The 23,821-nt window shown below is 27.3% G+C and overlaps 1 protein-coding gene across 1 annotated transcript in view; it reads left to right on the top strand.

The window, feature by feature from the left end:
* The window catches only part of LOC129957177 (carbonic anhydrase-related protein 10-like), a 765,422-nt gene that overhangs the window by 115,666 nt on the left and 625,935 nt on the right, over positions 1-23,821 (top strand). The window contains exon 2 of the mRNA XM_056069369.1: positions 18,141-18,188. Coding sequence (XP_055925344.1) covers positions 18,141-18,188 — 48 coding nt within the window. The remainder of the gene's footprint in view (positions 1-18,140; positions 18,189-23,821) is intronic.

The raw sequence follows: 23,821 nt of genomic DNA, 5'->3' as shown, positions 1-23,821 counted from the left end.
ATTGGTTTCTATTGCTATAGCAAATTTTTCTAAGTTAAATTTGTACACAGATTTCAGCAGCATTTTTATTTTATTGTTGAAGAAAAAAATACATGCAAGGACTGTTAGCAAAACATAGTAGTAGAATTCTTGAAGAACATATTAAAAGAGGGATAAAAATAGACGATTTTACAATGTACATCACTATAAATTATTGTTTTGTTTATTTATTTATTTTTTCATAAATAAAATTTTTTCTCTAATCGCTCATAAAAAAATTTCTAATTATTCAGCATTTTTGCACAGAAGGTGAAGTATTTACATTACAAATATAAATGAATAACCAATCTAAAGTAAGAAATAGTTTGAAAACGAAACTAAAATGAAAACAAAACAAAACAGTTTCGAAATCGCAACTAAAATTTATTACATATTCAAACTAAAACCAAAAAAAGAACTTCATAGTATTTAGAGAGCGCAACTGCAGCTACTTCTAAAACACAGATGAATTGATACAAAAGTATTAAAATCAAGTTAATAGGAAAATCAAATAAAAATTAAACCTAAAAAAATATATAAAAGAATCCGGCCTGAAGACTTTTTCAAGGGTCACCCTCAGGCAGGGATTCAAAGAAAGGGATTTTTTCTGTGAAAGAAATGCAGACATTTGTCTAATAATGATTCCACGTGACCCGAATATCCCCTGAAATTAGGCCTAATTTCAGGGGAAACTGCATTTCATTTTTCCCTTGAAAAAGTCTTCAGGACGGATACTTTTATATATTTTATATATATATATACACACACATATATATATATATATATATATATATATATATATATATATATATATATATATATATATATATATATATATATATATATATATATATATATATATATATATATATATATATATATATATATATATATATATATATATATATATTTGGTTTAATTTTTTTTTTATTTTATTTTTTTATTTTCCTATTAACTTGATTTTAATACCTTTGTACAAATATAAATAACTTATTCGAGCATTTAATTAACGAAGGTTTTTAAAAATCGTTTTTTCAATTGCCATTTTCATTTTAAATAAAAAAAAAACATTGTTTATTATTTTAAAAAAAAATCTTGCTTAATATAGTATTTTATTCAAAAGAAAATTTTGTATTAAATATATCAGACTGAAACATCTTAATTCCGTGCTTTACCGGATAAATCAGCTAATTTTACTTACGTTGCAACTCAATTTATATTAACATTGAAACTGATTTGCAGTGTTTTTTAATTAGAATAATTTTTAATGTAATAAACCGACGGCTGCACAATGTAATCATAAATAATTTACTTGTAATTGGCATCAATTTCTCATCGCAAAGAATGCCACAAAATCAACTCCGGGGAAACACTGCATTCCCCATCTCTAATGAACTTCGTCGTTGATGCCATTCCTAGATAACGAAAATTCCCGTCTACATTCTCCAAGCAAAGCCGACTTTCCTTCCCCTAAAAAAAATTCTTTTCCTAAATAGTCCAAAAATAAAACGAGAAAAATCCATCCAAACCAATGGCGCCGTGTCATCATAATTAATTAAAGCATCGTGTGTGAAATTAACTTAAGTCGTGTTAAAAATAGTTCTTAAGACCCTCCCCCCCCCAAGTACTCGAAAGTTCGTTAAAGTCCTAATGATTGGGTGGCTGCTGCTGATGTTGGAAGTATTTTATTTGTTGCTGTACATTGTGCTGGGGGTTGGGGGAGGGGGAAAGACGTGAAGAAGCATGCCGTAACGAGCATGCTTGGAATTAAATCAAGATGTAAAAAGACCCGATGCGACATTCCACGGCCGAGGATTTGTTTAATGTTCGTTCTGTTTTAATGAACTATTTGCGGACGCACGTCAAACCACTGCCGCTCACCCGAGAAACAAATGATCCGGTAGTAACGCCCTCTGGTGGAGGCAATTGGCTGTTTAAAAGATGCATGTGCCTCAATAGCTAACTTCACCTTTAAAAGAATTTATTCTTCGATTAGGATGGATTTCGTTGCTTAATCTATAAATAAAACTTAAAATCAGCCTGAATGGCCTGCTGAAACCTTTCAGGCATACTTACGTTCAAAGGCCTTAACATTCTTCTCTTATAAAATAATGGACCTTGGGTAGGGGAGTGAGTGACATTGTTGAACGACAGTTACAAAATATTGATCATTGACATGAGTGTAGAATTTTCAATGAAGGCGGCGTCCTGGCATAGAGGTAGCGCATCTTCTCCGTGTTCTGGGCGTCCCGGTGTGGGCATGGTTGTTCTTCCGTTGTTCTATCTGTGAGATGTGTGAATGAGCCCTCCTGTAAAAAGGGGTTGTGCAAGCGAATGAGTGATGCATGAGTAGTCAAGTCGTACACATGGCCCAAGTTGGCTCTACGATTAAAACAAGAGGCCATAATAATCGGCATTGTTTTTTTAAGTATCTAATGTTTTCTTATTATCTGTTGTGTCTAAGAATTTGTTCTGTTCAAATTTGAATAGCAAGTCTTCCCGGTCTAAACGGTTTTATTCTAACGAACTATTTTCTCGAAAATATTTCAAGTATTTTTATTTAAATTTCTTTAGTTCATATTGTGATACTGACAGTAAATCAACCTGATATATTGATGGAAAGGATAGACATACTGATTGAAAGTCAACCTGATCATAGAAGAATGCTCAAAATTTAATGAATATAGAGAAAAAAAAGAATTTGAAAATGCATTGATTAAACATATAAAATTTTTAACGATCTTTTTTGTATGCATATGATAGGACATAGAGACACATTTGCCCGGCACATATTTCCTCCAACATTAACAGAAATTTATAATTATGGTGTAAAGAGAAGAATACCAAATTTCATTCGCTTAACCTATTCTGTTCGTGTTTAACTGTTTCCCTAATATACCCGAGTTATCTCAGGTTCATATGCATCGCTCTTAATTATTATAACTAGAAAACTCGTGTCTCTCATGATTTCTCAATACGATTTATTTAATCATTTTTTTCTTCTGAGTAAAGCTCAAAAAGAAATAAAATATTCTGCATTTATTGGAAGTTTACAAAGTTTTATTGGAAAACTTTGGACTGACAGGTGTTTTGCCCAATAGTTCTTTGTGGCAGTTGATAGATAAATAAGAGTGGTTACGGTAAAAAAGAATTATATAAAGCGTATGATAAAGATATGCAGAGCAGATGATTTTACCGATAATGATTATGAAGGGGTGGGCATTAAACATAGCGGACTAATTTCTGACTTTTTTCTTGTACGTGAGATGACTTGGGAGAGCAAACTGATGGTAAAACTATATGCTCTCTCACCCGTATAAAATAAAATAAACTTAAAACATGTGTATTGTGTTTTGTTTCGGTTCCTTATATTTAAAAATGGAATAAAAAATATGGTTTTTTTTTGGGTTTTTTTGCAATTTTTTTTTTAAGAAACTGTTAAAAACAGCAAACATTCATTACTCCAAATATGCTTCTAACTATTCGAGAACTAAATTTTAGAGATTCTTCGAAACATCGATGCCGGCTGCTTTGAAAAATGCAGCAGCTTCCACTTCAGTGATTCTCTTGAAAAAGATATTTTTGATAGTATGCTAAAAAGAAATGAACGATATATTTATGATCTGAGTATAAATTAAGATATTATTTTTTAGACTATTTTAAGGTAAATGAATCAGCACATTGTTTTGCTAAGCAAACATTTAGGTGGAAATCAAAGCGATAAACATTTTAAATATGTTGCCTTATGTAATTCCAAAATCAAATACACACGTAATAATGAATGTAAATTTATCAAAAAGTATGATTTATTTAATACTCATTTGTAATGTTTACCCGAAATTATTTTATAAAGAATCAGTTCCAAATGACACATTTTGGATTATAGCAAGTGCCGCAAAATATTATTGGAATAAAATGTATTATCCTGAATTTTGCATGGAAAATTTCGCACATTTAAAAGTGATTTCTAATTTAAACTTTCAATTCAATGATTGCTTAAAATTATGGTTAGAAAGGATATTTTCTGATTTTTTTTTTATTTATTGAAAATAAAAGATAAATATTATAATGGTGGAAATATATACTTTATAATAACACATTATAGTGAAATTGAATATCCCTATTTAATGAAAAAACATGCAATTAAAAATTTTATATTTTGTAATTCCGTTATTATTTTCTTGTATTATTTTCTGTTATATATTGTATTCTGTTATGTATTGTATTATATTCTGTTATTATTTTCTTTATATTTTAGACCTGCCTAATATCGAAAAAGACATTTTTTGTAAAATAACCGTTTGACTGTGACAAAAATAACTCAAAAAAAGTTTGATGCAGCCATCTAAAATTCAGTGTAATGTTTTTCAATAGACCAAATTTGTATATTTCTATTAAATTTTGTGCAGAATCCATTCAGAAAAAGTCTGCCTATCAGCTGTCCGATTATAACGTGATAACTACAAATTGAAGAGGATTAGATAGATAAAATTTCGAACTCAAATTTAAAAACTATAGTATTGGCTTCTGTCAAATTTTGAGTCAAATCTAAGAAAGAGTTGAACGCCTGTCGGTCTGTACTTTCATCAGTAGGTAAACGCGATAGCTCGAAAATGCAATGCTTAAGTATATAAAATTTGCCATATAATTTTGTAACTTCAATTGTAGTTCTGCGTCATGTTTTGATATCAATCAGTTGGATAAAAAAGAATCCAAAACAAAAATTCATTTTTATTAGATATAGTGCGAGAAAGTTTTAAGATCACTCTATTTGGTTTCTTTTCCTTGATTTCATAAAAAAAATGGTAAATATATTTATGGTAAATATTTATATTAAGGATAGTTATTTTTTAAGAAACCAAATTTTATCTGCCAAATTATTATTAACTACTAAAATACTGAATTATTTTAATCTATACTTATAATAAAGCTCAATGTGTGTGTGTGTGTGTTGGCGCTCTACAGGCCAGACCGTTTGACATACAGCTACCAAATTTGGTACATGTATACCTTGGAGGTTGGGAATGTGCACCTGGGGTTTCTTTTTTCGAATTTTTAATTAGAATTTTAATTATTAATTAAAAACTAACTTTCCCGCCAAAAAAATCTTCCATTTTCCCCACCGCTAACTTTTCCGCCAAAAAAATCTTCCATTATCCCCAGCGCCAAACGAGAAAGGCTTCAGTTTTTTGTTTTTTTTTTTTTCTCCCAACAGTAATGAGGCTAGGGTTAAAATTTTTCGGCGGATTATTTCAATCGGTTCTGTTTATTTTCTTAATGTTTGATGCATTTAAAATTAAACATTGTTAATGAATCAATCTTTCAGATTCATTCTGAAGTACTTTTGAATTAAAATAAAACAGAATAAAGGAAATTAAAAATTTCTAATCCGCATAGCGTTACCCCAACTGGCTTAGAAAAAATCACGTATTTGCGTTACGTAACCGACTAAGAAAATTCACGCATGCGCATTCTGTTCTGATTGTTGCCATGACAACGTTGTCAATGGATGATTTAAATTATTTTTGGGTTAGTTGCATGCTTTTGTAAGTAAATTGTATTTATGTTAGTTATATATTTTTTGTATATGCTTATAGTTTTAAGTACATCGTTTTTTAAGTAGTTTTTTTAAAACCTGTTTTCAACCGTTTATTTTAAACGATTCGTTTTATTTTCTTAGTGTTTGATGCATTTAAATTTAAACATTGTTAACGAATCGATCTGCCCATAATGAATCTAAGAAAATTTTGTTGACCAACTCTTGAGATATTACATAAATTAAAAAAGATATTCTTTAGTGCCCATAAAGTTTAAACGCTGAGTGACTCTATTTTCAGTAATCAGATTATAAAAAAATGCTTTGTTTCAGTAAAAAATATTATTATATTAATTGAAGATAAATTCTTTCCACTTTAATTTAAAGCATAAATTCTACGGGTGCTAACAGAAAATGAGAGAGATACATATTACGTTATGACTGAAGGCCTTTATAATATTATGAATGAATTATATGATAATCAAAATTTGAAGTTTTAAAATATTTTGATGAAGAAGCTATTAAAGTAGAAATTGCATAAAATATTTAATTATTAAAATTTTAACGAACATTAAAATTGGCGAACCGGCTGGTCGCCAAAGGCGGCTAGTATTTAATAATGGAAAAAAGCAAACGATTTTTGTTAAAAAAAATTTAATAAAAATAATAATTAAAAACGATGCTAAGATAGCTAATTATAAAGGAAATTAAAAAAGAAATACTGACGTCAATATATATTTCCTGTTAGTAAATTATTTGCAAAAATTATATATATTTTCAAATAACTAGTTTAAAAAGGATAAATTATTGTTGGTCTTAATTAATTAGTTTATGTAATATAAATACAAAAAATGATATACATATTAACACTGATTGTTATTACTAAAAATCAAATAGTATCGTTATACGTTTAATAATTAATATCCAATTACTATATACAATAAAATCCTTTCATAATAACAACGAAGTTAAAGTTAATATCAAATTACTAGATACAATAAAATCCTTTCATAATAACAACGAAGTTAAAGTTAATATCAAATTACTATATACAATAAAATCCTTTCATAATAACAACGAAGTTAAAGTTAATATCAAATTACTATATACAATAAAATCCTTTCATAATAACAACGAAGTTAAAGTTAATATCAAATTACTATATACAATAAAATCCTTTCATAATAACAACGAAGTTAAAGTTAATATCAAATTACTATATACAATAAAATCCTTCCATAATAACAACGAAGTTAAAGTTAATATCAAATTACTATATACAATAAAATCCTTTCATAATAACAACGAAGTTAAAGTTAATATGAAATTACTAGATACAATAAAATCCTTTCATAATAACAACGAAGTTAAAGTTAATATGAAATTACTATATACAATAAAATCCTTTCATAATAACAACGAAGTTAAAGTTAATATCAAATTACTAGATACAATAAAATCCTTTCATAATAACAACGAAGTTAAAGTTAATATCAAATTACTAGATACAATAAAATCCTTTCATAATAACAACGAAGTTAAAGTTAATATCAAATTACTATATACAATAAAATCCTTTCATAATAACAACGAAGTTAAAGTTAATATGAAATTACTATATACAATAAAATCCTTTCATAATAACAACGAAGTTAAAGTTAATATGAAATTACTAGATACAATAAAATCCTTTCATAATAACAACGAAGTTAAAGTTAATATGAAATTACTAGATACAATAAAATCCTTTCATAATAACAACGAAGTTAAAGTTAATATGAAATTACTATATACAATAAAATCCTTTCATAATAACAACGAAGTTAAAGTTAGTATGAAATTACTAGATACAATAAAATCCTTTCATAATAACAACGAAGTTAAAGTTAATATGAAATTACTATATACAATAAAATCCTTTCATAATAACAACGAAGTTAAAGTTAATATCAAATTACTAGATACAATAAAATCCTTTCATAATAACAACAAAGTTAAAGTTAATATCAATAATAAGAATGATGTTAATGTTCAGTCAATTTGTCAAAGAAGGAAGTATTAAGGGATCTAAAATTCGTAAATTAATAAAGAAATAAAAAATAATAATAGGGTGAATTAATATTTAGTTATATATTAACGTCCCGTTTTAAAGCAACACTAGGGTTATTTTGCGATAGACCTCGTAATTTTGAACCGAGGTCAGACAACGAGGACGACACCTGAACTGGCATCCCCCTCTCCATACCACATTACACCAACAGAAGAACATTTGGCCCAGATGGATTTAATGTGCAGCAGACCCGATTGCACGATGGTTCTTCGATGCAATTGGGTAACGAATCCGAAACCCTCAGATTCCAAAACCGAGACCTTACCACCAAGCCACCGCGGCCCTGACGAATTACTATTAAGAACAGGATGATAAGAATCGAGAGCAAGAATTTATGAAGAAAAAAATATTCCTCATCGAATACAATATAATTTGATTTTCTTTCCTTACTTTTTAAGTATTTTAAATCCAATTTTATCTTCAAATCAATGTCAAATTAATATTAAAACTAAATTATTATTACAAAACTATTAAACATACAAATTATTTGTTATTTTTTTATAATAACATGCTAATATAGAGAGAATAAATTAAGACTATGTAATGTTTGTCAAATGTAGACAACAACTTAATTTTCAGAATACATAACAGACGATTAAAGAAATATTGTGGATGAAAATATATTTTTTAACGTCATGCGCAATTCCATAGCCATGTGACTGAAACATCATGTAATTCCAATTTGAAAAACTTGAATTTCTTGATTCTATGAAAAATAGAGTAATTAATCATGAGTAAAAGGCTTGACGTGTATAGATGAAGAATAATTTTGGTTCACATAAAGAATAACAATCGGAAAATTCCAAATATTCTGAATGCAAATAAATAGTTTCCTTTAAATATCTGTATATCCATAATATACGAAATGGAATTCATTCAAATGTACTTGAGAAGAAAAATAAAGTTTTATACAAACATTTATCCAACTCATAAATTCAATTCAAAACAAAAATAAAATTGAAAAAGGCCGTTTTTGTACTCCGTCACAATCGTGCCACATAAAAAGATAAAAATATGAAATATATCAATTGACCTTCAGTAGGAGAAAGTCAGTTTTCGATTCCAATTTCGCTATTTACCTTCCAATTGTTCCATTCTAGAGTTCCAGACTTTTTATTACCACAATTTGCTTCAAAGATTTCTATAAACAAACGAATTCAGAGTAACAGTGGATTGTTGTCTGGAAGTATTTGGTTCGTTTTCGTATATTTGTGGATGGAATTGCATTTTGGTAGTTTCATTTGAATAAGTCATTCTCGGTTTATATTAATACTAGCCGCCTTTGGCGACCAGCCGGTCCGCCAATCTTAATGCTCGTTAAAATTTTAATAATTAAATATTTTATGTAATTCCTACTTTAATAGCTTCTTCATCAAATATTTTAAAGCTTCAAATTTTGATAGTCATGTAATTCACTCATAATAATATAAAGTCCTTCAGCCATAACATAGTATGTATCTCTCTAATTTTCTGTTAGTTCCGGTATAATTTATGCTTAAAATTAAAACGGAAATGACTAAACTGCAATTAATATAATATTTTTTACTGAAACAAAGCATTTTTTTAATAATATGATTACTGAAAATAGAGTCACTGAGCGTTTAAACTTTATGGGCACTAAAGAATATCTTTCTTAATTTATGTAATATCTCAAGAATTTGTCAACAAAATTTTCTCAGATTCATCATGAACAAATCGATTCATTAACAATGTTTAATTTTAAATGCATTAAACTTTAAGAAAATAAAATGAATCGTTTAAAATAATCGGTCGAAAACAGGTTTAAAAAACTACTTTAAAAACGATGTACTTAAAACTATAAGCATATACAAAAAAATATATAACTAACATAAATACAATTTAATTACAAAAGCATGCAACTAACCTAAAAATAATTTAAATCATCCGTTGATAAACGGTTGTCATGGCAACAATCAGAATGCGCATGCGTGAATTTTCTTCGCCAGCTCCGGTAACGCAAATGCGTGAATTTTTCTACGCCAGTTGGGGTAACGCTATGCAGATTATACATTTTTAATTTCCTTTATTCTGTGTTATTTTAATTCAAAAGTACTTCAGAATGAATCTGAAACATGGATTATTTAACAATGTTTAATTTTAAATGCATAAAACATTAAGAAAATAAACAGAATCGTTTGAAATAATCCGCCGAAAAATGTTAACCCTAGCCTCATTTCTGTTGGGAGAAAAAAAGTCTTACTCCTTTGGCGGTGGGGAAAATGGAAGATTTTTTTGGCGGAAAAGTTGGTGGTGGGGAAAATGGAAGATTTTTTTGGCGGGAAAGTTAGTTTTTAATTAATAATTAAAATTCTAATTAAAATTTCAAAAAAAGGGACCCCAGGTGCACATTCCCGACCTCTAAGGTATACATGTACCAAATTTGATAGCTGTATGTCAAATGACCTGGCCTGTAGAGCGCCAACACACACACACACACACACACACACACATTGAGCTTTATTATAAGTATAGATTATTTAAGTATGTCTTACATATCGTATCAAATTTATATCGTGCATTTTAAAGTTTTAGGTTAAACTTTTGATTTAAGGGGACAGTGGGCTTTGAAATAACTAAAAAGGACGAAAACATGAAATTTTATTTTTATCGTTTCATTACCAAAATATATGTTCATATTCAACTAAAATATTCCCTTAAAATGAATATTTGAAGATCTTAGAGGGAAAAAATTAAATTTTAAGGACTTCTCCCAAAATAATATTGTAATTAAATTGCAGTATCCTTAAAATGCACCAAGTGTCTTAATTTTGGAGGCAATTAAATAAAATTGATAATAAAGATGTCTGTTAAGAATTAAAAGAAAATGAGGCATACATTTTATATTTCGAAGTTTTTTAGATAGTTAAAAGTGAATTTTTGTTCATAAAAAAATACAGTAAGCGTGTACGAAATTAGGATTTCATTGAAATTACAAAATTATTCACAGTTTTGTTAGAAACAAATTTATATTGGATAATAAGGAAAAAAAATAATTGAAAAGAAAGTGAAAGTTACGTCGCATGGAATATTTTGATATTTTAAATATATTTACACCTTTTAATTTTTTAAAAATAATATATTTCGTTAAAAATATTTTTAAGAAACTTGGCGTATTATATTTTAATGCATGAAAACATATGCATAATATTTAATTTCATACTTCTATTTGCATAATATTTAATTGCATATATGCATAATAATTTCATGGCACTAAGTGAACAATTCGCAAACGTGTGCCATAAAAGCTCCCAATAGTCTCCTTCCTTTCAGTTTAGTAAAGCCTTATAAATATTCAGAAGTTATGTCGTTATTTTTACACCAGCATTATAATCCGCGTATTTAAATATATATGGAAAACAGCTAAAGTAGTCTTCTTGAAACTTTCGCGTATACAGCATAATAAAATTATAAATAAACTCTCAACCCTTTAAAATTCCTTAGTGAAATTTCTGAATGCAATGAGGGCTCAAATTTTTGATTTTAAGGTCAAACACATTTGAGTTCAGGGTTTTATAGTATAGTAAAGCAAATTGGTATTTGTGTATTTACGGCAAGGCATTGAAAAACAGTAATTACAGAAATCCCTATTGGTGCAACTTTGTTGACAGGTCATCTCTAGCTTGCAATTAATACACAAATACAAAAAAAAAAATGAAATTTTTTATTTTCACCTGAATGAAACCAAAATTTCTCATCAAACTATAATTGTATATAGTAGTAAGTTCATATTCCAATTTTCAATTATTTAAGTCCTTAGATTTTTAAGTTGCACTTATCTACGCGAGAAAGTATAGGCAAGCAGACGATTAATAATTTGATTTATTTGACTTTGACACTGATATACAAACATGTTAGTGCCAATTTATCATTTTTTAAATTGTTACATTTTTGAACTGCTACCTTTACATATATGTAAATATACTTAAATAGACGGTCGACTTCTTGAAGAATTTTAGGGAAAAAGGGAAAAAAGATACTTTTTTCCGCAAAATGGAGTTACAAAGTAAAATTCTTTTAGTTTAGAAGTTCTGCAATTTGATTTGCTTAAAATTCTTGCAGGTATCTTAAAAAATATATTATCTAGTTCCTGAACTGAAAAATAAGCTGTATGTCAATTTGACAGAAATATAACAAGAAATAAAAAAAAATAACAATAAAACCACTATAAAATATTTTTAAATGAATAGATAACCTATTCTCTAGTACTGCAGAAAATATTGAAAACGTATCATACCAAATTTGATCAATGATGTTCATTCGATTTAAATTTATAAGGTTTTTCGTAAAAAATTTCTACGAAAGATCAGAGTATGAAGGAAACGTTTTTATGGATATAAAATAACATTAAACCGTATATCAGAAATGAATTTAAGAACAAAATTCAAATGACGTTATAAAGAAAATTTTCAAACATTGAGAATATTAAATAAATGTCATATTTTCACGATAAATAGACTTTTCAACTTAGTCATCCACAAGTGTAATAGTGGTTATAAATCATTGTATGAATAACATTTAGAAATCATTCTTTGAATATAGACATAAATAAATAAAAACATTTTAAAACAATACAAATGTGCGATGTTTCATCATTTTTAATGAAAATTATTCGTTATAGTTCATCTTTCATGCTGAAACTTATTTATTTGCGTTATTATTCAATATCGTCTGCTCTTAAATATTAACCAATCACCTGCCTTTAGTTTAAATCCTAGAAAGTAAACAATTTTCAATACAAAATGAGTCTAAAACAGATGTAAAGTGCTATTTTATGCCCAGATGCAGTCGCTTACATGTAATTAAATCCATACATGAAAAAATTAAATGCTTTATTTCTTTTAATTATGGTCATTTAATAATAGAAATAGCGAGGAATTCTTCAATATACCCAATCTAATCTCATTCTTTAAATTTACCTTTCACATATTGCAAGCATTTTTTTTTTTTTTTTTTTTTTTTTTACTTTACAAGTATTTTTTTTTAGACAGAACATTCAGTCAAAATTTTTATTTTTACTGCAGCAATGTTCTAATTATAAGAATACATTTTAAGTTTCACATGTAAAAAAATATTTTTAGACAATTAAATTCTGTGGGTAGTTCTAAAAATTTATTTTTGCGGCAATGAATATAGGCCAAATGAATTCACTGAAAAAAAATGACATTTGTATGCAAAAAACTTCTACATTAATTAAAAGTTTAATAATTATTCCAATATAATTAGTAGAATAACGAGACTTTAATAAAGCTAATTTAAGAAATGCTTACATATTCCAAAATTCTTGATAAACATATTTTTTATTCATAAAAAAAATAACTTTGCTTTTTGCTGTATCGAACAAAAAAAAAATTAATTGGATGCACAGTGAATTAAAATAACGATGGATTAAAATTTATAATTAGGTATGAGCAAAATATTTTTTAGAAATTCAACAAAGTGAAAACCTGTACAAATAAGAAATAAAATTTAAATTATTTTTGTAAAATTGTAAACTTATTTTTAAGAAATCTCTCAAAAAGAAGAATTTTGCAAACGATTTTTGTTCAAACAAAAATATACAAAGGTAAAATTGAAATTGAATTGAAATCATTTTTGGTAAGCGATCATTGGAGCTTATTTTGGTGACGTCACAATTTTGTATTAATCTTTATTGCGCATGTCATTTGGCTGTACGTTACATATGCTATTCTGAAGAAACGTGTTTATTTATTTATGTTTAAACGTGTTTATAAAGCATAGTAAACTGGCTTGTTAATTGTTCATAATGGAGGTTGTAAATATTTTGCATGTTTAGGCAGTGCGAATCACAAGACTTTCTTTTTTAATAATATGTCAATTTAGTTCCGTATTGATTATGTATTGATTCCATATTGATATTATGATTCATCTTAGGTTTATATGTTTTCATTTTTTTGCATTTTGGTTGTATTTATGTATTTGTTATAACTCAGGCTGACGAGGTGTCTACTTAATTCAGATGAATTAATTTTTTAGTGTAATACCAGCAATTTATAGTTCAAAATGTTTTCTAAATATCGTCGGTAACAGAATACAACTTTCTGAAAATGACTATTGGTCTTCGGGTAGATGAAAGGTAATCACTCGTATAACCTTATTTGTGATCAGTTCAATATTCGCTCGCCAAAAACACGATCATATCTAAAATTCTAAACTTAGTTCTAATCTCTACATCAAAAGAGATATAATAGAATAGAGAAATTCTTTTCCAACTCCAATTCTATTTCAATTTTTTTCTCAAATTAAAAAGCATTTCTGAAAGTTTTGCTTATTTCAGTACACAAAGAATTTTGTGCTTTAAAAAAATTCACAGGCGATTCTTTTGCTTAAAAGATATGATTAAGTTTCATCTTATATATGATATACTGCTATACGAAACATGTGAAGTCTGATATATGATGCAATGTCTTATTAGTTAGAAAAATAACATATTTTACAATGTTCATTATGGATTTCTATAGATAATAATACGAAATTCTATAAATCATTTGCTTCAAAATGAGTATTAAACCAACAAAATAAGTCCATTAGTCACTATAAACTATATAAATTCATACACAAAGAGTTTTATATCAACGTGTAATAAAATCAGAAAATAATAAGGTCAGCAAAAATCGTATTAGTATAAAGGAGCCAGCCTAAGAGTAAGAAAGATAAATACATCATTACTAATATAAGGTACACATATTTTATTAATGAGAAATGGTAAAATCGTAAAATGTTCAGAGTTAGAAAAAAGAATTCGATGTTATCCTAAAAAGCATAAACTCAACTTTCATAAAGATAAAATATGGAATTACGAAGTTTCTTAAAATTTTGAATGACCACAGAACCTACAGAGATGAATTTAGTTCCACGGTCAGAACTTTTCAAAAGAATCTAAAGCAGGAAGGATTTAAAATAATCATAGAATATATTATTTAAGACATATAAATTTAGTGATCGAGTTGGCTATTTCTTCTTAGTCTGTAATTGATACATCGATGCCCAAATTAAATTTTGAAAAATTGATAAACATTATGACTGAAATAGACGTGATTGTTTTTCTAAATGAAAAAAAAAATGATTATCCAGCCAGAAGAAATTATTATTCATTTTAGAAGAAAGTATGCGTCATCATGAATCTTTAAATCATCCAATTATTTCTGCTGCATCGTATAGGACTTTTCTTTTCATAACAAAAAATAACCATTTCAAATGAAAATTTATTATAGAAAATAAATTTCATGATTCTTTATATGAATAATTAATTTCTAATATAAATATTAGTTTAGTTTCTAATATAAAGTTTATATAATTTCTAATATAATTATTTATATAGAGTCATAAGTTCAATATTTTCATCTGTATGAAGATGTTTATATTTTAAATAATTTCATATGTAAAAACCTAATCAATGGAATATTAATTAATATTATATATAGATAAACAATATTGAATTTCGAAAGAACGATAACATAATTAAAAAATTAGTCACCATCCATTTCTTAATTAGACTTCTATAAAGACGAGACGTTTAATTTTCCCGCTTCCAGAAAATTAAAATTAAATCTTATAAATCTTTCCACAAAGAAAATCAGACGATTTTAATAAAGCAAAATATCTTTTGAAACACTTATATATATACTTGAATACTTTTCCGTTCTTAACGAACTAATAAATTGCTTTTTTCAAAAATTATTAATTCCTGAACTTAATTGTAACTGAGAAAGTTAAGTTCTTTGGAAGCTTCGAAACAAATCAATATCGTTGCCAAAGCAAGATTAAATAATGACAAAAGTTTCTTAAAACAAAGAGGTTCGGAATTTTATGAGATTAAATCAACGGTTTGGTAATTAGAAACTATTTTTAATGAGTGCGTGGATTAAATATTAAAAAGAACAGTGTAATCGCGTAATTCGTTGAAAGCAAATCTTGTTTTTCCGATTCGTTTTCTAATGCCTTTCCAATTTGTCGACTTACTTCACTTCACTTCAAACTTAGATTGATCAGTTAATCTAGACCTGTTCCAATCTCATCTTTCTTGTAAACTTTAACTTGTTTTTTATTTTGTTTTCCCGGTTTTTTACTACAGTTTATCCAAACAGAAGAAAAAGGCTTTAAAAAAAGGAAAAAGAAAAAGAATTGTCGAGCAATTTCAATTTTGTAAAGGGAAGTTAAAAGACAACAGAAAAAAGCTCGAAGGTTGATTCTTTTTAGAACATCAGTATATCAGCAAAAGCTTTAATCCTTTAGCTAAAAATGGCTGTTCTCTTGCGTGAAGTTTTGGACAGGCTTGATCCAAAGAATACATCGAATGGAATTGTTTTGGGGAAAAAAAAGTAACAATTTCGATTGACTTTTTAACTGGTGTCTTCTTTGCAGGCGGCGACGTTGTAGCGAATAAAAGTTATAAAAAGTAAACCGACCAAACAATCAAAAGTAAATTTAATTTTCCAGAAATATTTTATCGATTGTATTTGGAAATATTTCACATAATAAAAATCGGACATTTTGTGTTTGAAAGATTAAATGTTTTGGTATCAAAACGATTTAAAATGTTTCCAAAGGATAAAAAACTTCAACTGATGTTAAGGTCTTAACATCAAATGTGCCGTGCCACAGTTACTGCCCAACATTAGTCAACGTGCAGTGAAATGACTGATTACATTCTATTAATTGTCATAAATGGAATCGTGAATGAAATCATTTGACAAAATTTCGTTCCATGTTTTCGGCTTTAATAAGAGCATATCAATTAAATTAAAATTAATTCATAGTATAAAAATAAATAATCAAAAGGATTAACGGTATTTATATTTACAAAAATAGTTTTAAATAAGATTTTTTATCATGTGAGAACATGATGTTGGTTTGTCTTGGAATTTTTGCAGCTATTTGAAAGCAACAAATTGGCGATTTATCCCTTTTTTTTTATTTCGGAGTCGGCTTTCACAGTATAGTTTTTCATTATCTATCGTCTGCTAATGTAATTTTATTTTGGAGTCGTCTTTCACTGTATAGCTTTTCAATTATCTATCACCTGCTATTGTAGTTTTTTCCTTGGAAGTCACTGTGTTATTCTTAATTAAATTTGTATGTTGGGGTTCTTTTTTTTAATTCTCACTATTAAAAATCTCTTTAATTCATGTATTTAGAAAAACGAATAAATAATTCTTTTTAGTTTTAGCGCTCTTGTCTGATTTTTACAATCTTTATTTTATATAAGCACTTTTGAAGATTAAATAAATATACCATATGGCCTACCAAACTGCATTTTTCATAAAAAAATATTTCGCAACTTGTTCTCTATCAAAAAAAGAAACACCGCAGAATTTCACAGGCCCCAACTGTGTAAAAATTTTGGGATTTTTTTGGTTTCATATGAAATCTTATGACATTTAACAGTCTAATAAATAGTCACCTTCGATGGCTAGTATTTTATTGATTTTATGTAATATATTATTGTAACTGCAAATAACGAATAAACTACTTTAAAAATGCAAGATAATCCATTACTATTTCATTATTTGCCAATATGTTTCGCCTCTAAACTCCATAAGATTCTTATAAACAAACACGTTTGAATGTGGCTTACTTAAGAGATAAATTTATCATATAAAAACTTTTTTCATTTATGTGATGTGGAGGTTTTGCGATTAAATTCGTTCGGTGGTTTCTTGTCGGTAACATCTTGTTTCGAAACCACTTGAGAGTAATTTTACTTTAGTTCTCACAATTTTGATTCAAGATCAAACAGTAAGAAGAGGGGTTAACTACGATAGGACATATTCCTTCTATGTCAGATTTAACATTCTCTAGAAAAACGCGCAGGACAAACCTTTGATAAAAAGTTGAGAATTTTGAATCCTGAATTTCTCACAGCGGTAAAAACTTTCAACCACGAATTTCTCACGGTGGTGAAAATTTTCAATTTCTAAGATACGAACTTATTACTATGTTAGAAGGATTTAAGCACTAAGAAAAATTAAAGACTATCCTATATTACTCATAGATTATAAATGTTTCCACTTCACAGTAAAGGCAAAACCTTTTTATTTATAAATATTTGTTCATTTAACAACTATTATTTCCCGTTAGTACAATCAAATCTCCCACCGGGTTGCCTCACTAGGATAAGAATATTCTAATATCGTTGTTGGCTTTCTCTTTCCTGATGGAAAAACTGGCGTGGAGTTCACTACGATGACGGAACTTACTTTCTATAAGAGAGTTCGAGTTGTAAACGCTGATGACCAATAAGACTCAACCAAATTTTTTGCCAGACATCTATCGAAATAATAATAGCCATTTAATTAATTTCGCACGCTACGGAAGTGAGAGGGTAAATCTTTTGCGATTAATTCAATCATAATTATTGTATTTTGTATCATTCTATTGTAATCAATAAATGAAACAATTATCTTGTAAGTAATTAAATCGATTTTTATTTTTCAGGCACTGATGGCAGCTGGGAAGAGTGGTGGACCTATGAAGGGATATCAGGTAAGCTGCATTTTTTTTCAACCAATTTATTTCATTTACAGGGAATTAATCTAAAATAAGAAAATTAGCAATGAATGAATCAAGTGTTCGTTTAACTTTTCATTCATTCAATAAATGAACACAATAAATATATTTTCATCTCCAAAACATATATTCATTTGAAACAAAATTATTAGTGTGTCTACGTTCTGCATATTCACTTTTTTTAATGAATATAGCTTTCCTCGACGGTTTATTAAGTAAATATAGATAAACAAATTACTTTATCTCTATTTTCTTCACCTGTTGCTATTTTTTTCTGTTTTTCTGGTACCAGTATAAAATAAATTGATAGAACGGATGGCTAATTTAATTTTTGTTCGTAGTTTTTACTCTTTGGCTACGAAATCTATATGAACATTGCACTTACCATCCAAGAGAATTTATTACGAATTAAAATGATTTTTTATTAGTTTAAATGTACACTTCTTATTCATTTTTTTAAATAAAAATGTTCTGCTATATTGTCCTCTAGTTACGAATAAAAAATATCGATAAATAATTCTTCAACCCCTATTTTCTTTTAATATTCCATTTTATTTTTGTTATGTCGTAATCCCCATTGGATTTCTTGATCTTGTTTCCTTATAAAGTGGGAATAAAATGTTAAAATTAATCACTAATTGAATTTCTGTGTATTTTTTCATTCTAACTCCGAATAAAATCCGCACTTTTCGTCTAAATCATAATATTTCTAATTTAAAGGATGTTAGTATTTAGTTTTGTGCTTTGTGTATTTTCACTTTTTATGAAAGCTTCTCAGCTTTAACTTCATAGTTTGAGTTAAAAATATCCAGAATTAATTCATCAATCAATATTCTTCAGTAATGTTGTTTTATTTTTCTAATGTCTATATCAATATTCATTTTTATTTTCTGTTAGTTTGCAAATAAAGTAGGAATAAAATGCTAGAGGAGTGATCAATCTAAATTCTGTACAGCTATTTTAATTCTTTCTTTCTCTCTCTGAATGAAATTTTCATTTCTCATCTTACAGATGTTGTATGAAGTTGGGCATTTTTCTAGCACTCTGTGTTTGCTTTTTTTTAAAACTTAATCTCAATATGTTTTTCTCTATAACTTAAATAAAACAAAAAAATGATATTCTTCATGCCATATTATTTATTATTGTACCATTTTATTTTTATTGTGTTATTAGTTTCTGTTAGTTTGCAAATAAAGTAGGAATAAAATGCTAGAGGAGTAATCAATCTAATTTCTGTACGGCTATTTTAATTCTTTCTTTCTCTCTCTGAATGAAATTTTCATTTCTCATCTTACAGATGTTGTTTGAAGTTGAAACCATGTTAACATTCATCTAGCACTCTGTATTTCCTTTTTTTTTAAAAAAAAACAACTTAATCTTAATATGTTTTTCTCTATAACTTAAATAAAACAAAAAAAAATGATATTCTTCATGCCATATCATTTATTATTGTACCATTTTATTTTTATTGTGTTACTAGTTCCTTATAAAGTTGAAATAAGTCCTAAAATGAATGATCCATATAATTTATAAATATTTTTTTTAAATCTATCTTTCTCAATTTTAATGAAATTTGAATTTCTTATTACAGAAATTATATCAGAATAAATTTACTTTAGTATTAAATTTTATAGCCTTAATATTCGTTTTTTAATATTTTTATTTTTAAATTTTATCCCATGGCTTGAATAAGAAATGTCAATAAATTAATTCCTCATCCTTTATTATCTTCTAGATTTCAATTTTGTTTTTTTCATAGATAAAAATAAATTTCGATGGCTGCTTCTTTAGACAGTTTATTCAAAAATAAAAATAAATTCATTCATTATTTTATTCATTCCTCATTTCATTCACTCAACTGTCTGTTATTTCTCATTATTATAGAACAAATATTACGCAGTAATTTATTTTATTCTTAAACTCTTTTAAAACACATATACCAGTTGAACCGGTTAATAATTCTTAATATTTCTTAAATGAAACAATTATACCATGGAAGAACAGTAACAAATACTTTATTCAAAGCATGCTTTATTCAAGCTAGATGCATATTTTGCCTACCTGTATTTTAAACGGAAATGCCCTTCTAGAAAGTTTTTTCACATTTCTAGATGATTTAGTCTAGTCTTTAAACTTCTTCGTAAAAGTTGAAGTGTTTCTGTAAATTGTGTGAGACCTCGATGAAAATAAACAGTAGTCTGAAGAGGCCATGTCTGATGATTATGGCGAGCTCCCAACATTTGCAGAAATGGTGTCATTAAATTTTGTGTTTCTGGGATGAGGCATTATCTTGCAGCAAAATCCTTTTTTCTGTCTAGCAGCCCGATCTGGAAACTTTCCGATCAATGCATGCTTCAAATCGATTAAGAATGAATGGCTGTAGAAATGAATGACTGTATTTGACTGTAGTAATGAATGTTGATAGAAATGAGTGACTGTATTTGACTGTAGAAATGAATGTTGATAGAAATGAATGACTGTATTTGACTGTAGAAATGAATGTTGATAGAAATGAATGACTGTATTTGACTGTAGAAATGAATGTTGATAGAAATGAATGACTGTATTTGACTGTAGAAATGAATGTTGATAGAAATGAATGACTGTATTTGACTGTAGAAATGAATGTTGATAGAAATGAATGACTGTATTTGACTGTAGAAATGAATGACTGTATTTATTGTTCCATTTGATTTTTAATCCTCATGGAACACCACACTCTTCTGATTCAACCGAATAGAACAGTATGAAGAATCCCCACTTTTGAATAATCTGAACCAATTTCTTAACGCAACATCCATGCATCGAGTTAATTTCTACAATAATACAACGGCCAGTGCTCGCATCACAACCTCCCCCCCCCCCCAGAACAGCAAAAGCAGTACATGCCGCACATGGCGTTTAGTCATATTTACCACACAAATTAAATATCAAACTAATTCGAAATCGGTTGCACGTCTACGGTATTTTGACAGGTGCTATCGTAAAAATAAACTGATATAATAGTTGAGAATATGAATCTTGCTCATCGATTCATCGATATTTAAATCACTGGTTCGATCCACCATTTGTTTTATGTTTTTATTTCTAAACTGTAAGCATTAGAGCATAAAATTATCCTTCGTTTATTACACACAATGAACTTACATTCCTTTATTATGGCGAGATATTTGTTTTTAAATACATTTTACTTTTAAAAAGTTTATTAATATTAATGAATTTCTAATAAATTATTGGGCTATTAAATATGAAACGTTTTGCATTAATAAAAAAATGCATTACATTTATTTTTTTGGAAAAATTAAACGATGAATTATAAAAGCAATGTGCATAAAAGCACCCACAAACAATTTCTTTTATTATTGTGAAATATTTTTTTACAGATATACTAGTTTGCTTAAGAAAAATCTTTGTTTGAGTCAATTCATCTGAATTACCGTTACAAAAATTACACTATTAAAAAAGAAAGGAACTCTTCTTTTTAATACTGTAGAAATCCGAATAAAATAATCTTCGAAATGATAAGAAAAAGAAAAAAATAGGATGATTCTGAAAGTAAGTTAGCATTTATTTTCTTATAGGACCATTCGCAACAAATAACAAAGAAAAAAAATGAAAATTTTGAGTTCGACAAAAAAAAGGACTTGCTAAATGTCTTAGACAAATTAATCTCTCAAATTTCCCAATAAATTACTGAAAACTGAGGAATTCTCATGAAAATTATAAAATTAATTATCCATTCGTTCGTAAGAATCATCTGATTATATTTTTATCAATTTAATGCATTTCAAGAGCGATAATGTTTCTTTTTAGAATCTCAGAATACACTTTTTTGATTTCACATTTATAAATACACTTCTTTATAATCCTTCTAAAAACATGTGATATTAAATGTAATATCGTAGATATATTCTTAGCTAAACGTGATAAGTAATTATCATCTGAATTTACATCTAGTATTTGTTGAAAAAATAACAAATTTAACCAATGAAATACCTGCTGTGTTACGAGCTAAATGTTTATCATATAATGTTCTGTTTAAAAGGGAAAAAAATTACCATTATTAATATGTTATATTTGATGTGATGATTTTTTTCTTCTTTAAGTTTATAAATGTCACTGCGTGTGCGTAGTAAAATGTCCTATATCAAAAACTCCTAGCGAAAACAAATAACATGAATTATTTATAAGTTTTCGTTTTTCCTACATATTGATTTCTGTATGGTAATTGGTTCATGCAAGAAAAATATTTTTTTTATTGACAATAAATATGCTTTGAAATCCACCCAGGGTCATAGAAGCAGATGTTTCATTTATCATAAACAATCTAGTTTTGGTTGAAATTTAGCAATATACATCCTTTGTTTGCTTAAAACATACCTCACTTTTTTTTTAAACTGTGCCATTAAATGACATTTTTCATCAGATATTTTGATAATTTAGATACGTAGACTACATTTGTATTTTATAATCTTTCTGAGAGATTAAGTTAGGTAACACGTTTAAAAATCTATTTGTTTTAAAGAAATTCAATATTTTTTATTCAATAATCTTAATTGCGGAACATTCATAAAATCGTTTGAATTTTATTATTAATCTTATTCTTTAGGAAATTTCATTGGATTTTTCAACTAAATAATACATGTTTTAATGCTATTTTATATGTTTTAAATGCGATTTTCACAAATTCCAAAAAATGGATAGAATTGTAGAATGTTCCTACAATAAAACATCGTAAATTAAATCCTGATACATATTCTTTGTTCCAATTTGATATAATAGTTTCTTAATATACTTTGCAGTTCCTGAATTAGAGAAAAGCAATTTATTCAATTAGGAATATTCTATAATTGTTTTAATACTTTACAGTGCCTTAAACTAAAAGTTTCATGCTATTTATTAATCGAATCTCAATATTTATGGATTGAATTATATTAGAGGTTCCATTTATAATTCAGGAGCAAGGTAATATATATATTTAGCTTTCTACAAGACTTTGAGCAAATCATTTTATCCACTTCTAAACTACAAGATTTTACTTTATACTTCTTTTCGCCAAAAAAAAAAAAAAATCATTTTTTTTTTCTATTAAAAAAACTATTGACATTTAACTAGTGTTACCTGACTTTTCCCATTCCTTTTCAATCTGCTTTATGTAAGAATTCAAAAATATTACAATTTCACTGCTTTCTTCAAAAGAGTAGCCCTTAGTAAAGCAAAATTATCCAGAGAGTAGCCATATATCTTAAAAAATAAAATCGGTGCAGTTCTTTATAAGCATATAAAGAAAATAAAAATTGATTCATTTATATATGTATAATTGAAATGGCCACTGAAATATTTACTGAAAAAGACACAGAAGTTAACTATCAATAAAACCCCTTCACAATAATTGTGAAGTTAAGATTATTAAGATTTGAAAAGAACATTTTAATGTAACTTTTCTAATTAAAAATGATCAGACCATTTAACATTAGACGGATCAGGAAATTTCTTTCCACAAATCAATTAATAAGTTATATCTTAGACTATGGCAGTATGTTGTTTTGGTCTCATTTGTCAATTAAATATATTTACACCTTATGGCAATTTTTAGTTAACAGAAAGGT

The sequence above is a fragment of the Argiope bruennichi genome, chromosome 11 (genome assembly GCF_947563725.1).
Source record: "Argiope bruennichi chromosome 11, qqArgBrue1.1, whole genome shotgun sequence".
Classification (NCBI taxonomy): domain Eukaryota; kingdom Metazoa; phylum Arthropoda; class Arachnida; order Araneae; family Araneidae; genus Argiope; species Argiope bruennichi.
The sequence above is the reverse complement of the archived record's forward strand: the minus strand, read 5'-3'. Positions and strand labels throughout refer to the sequence as shown.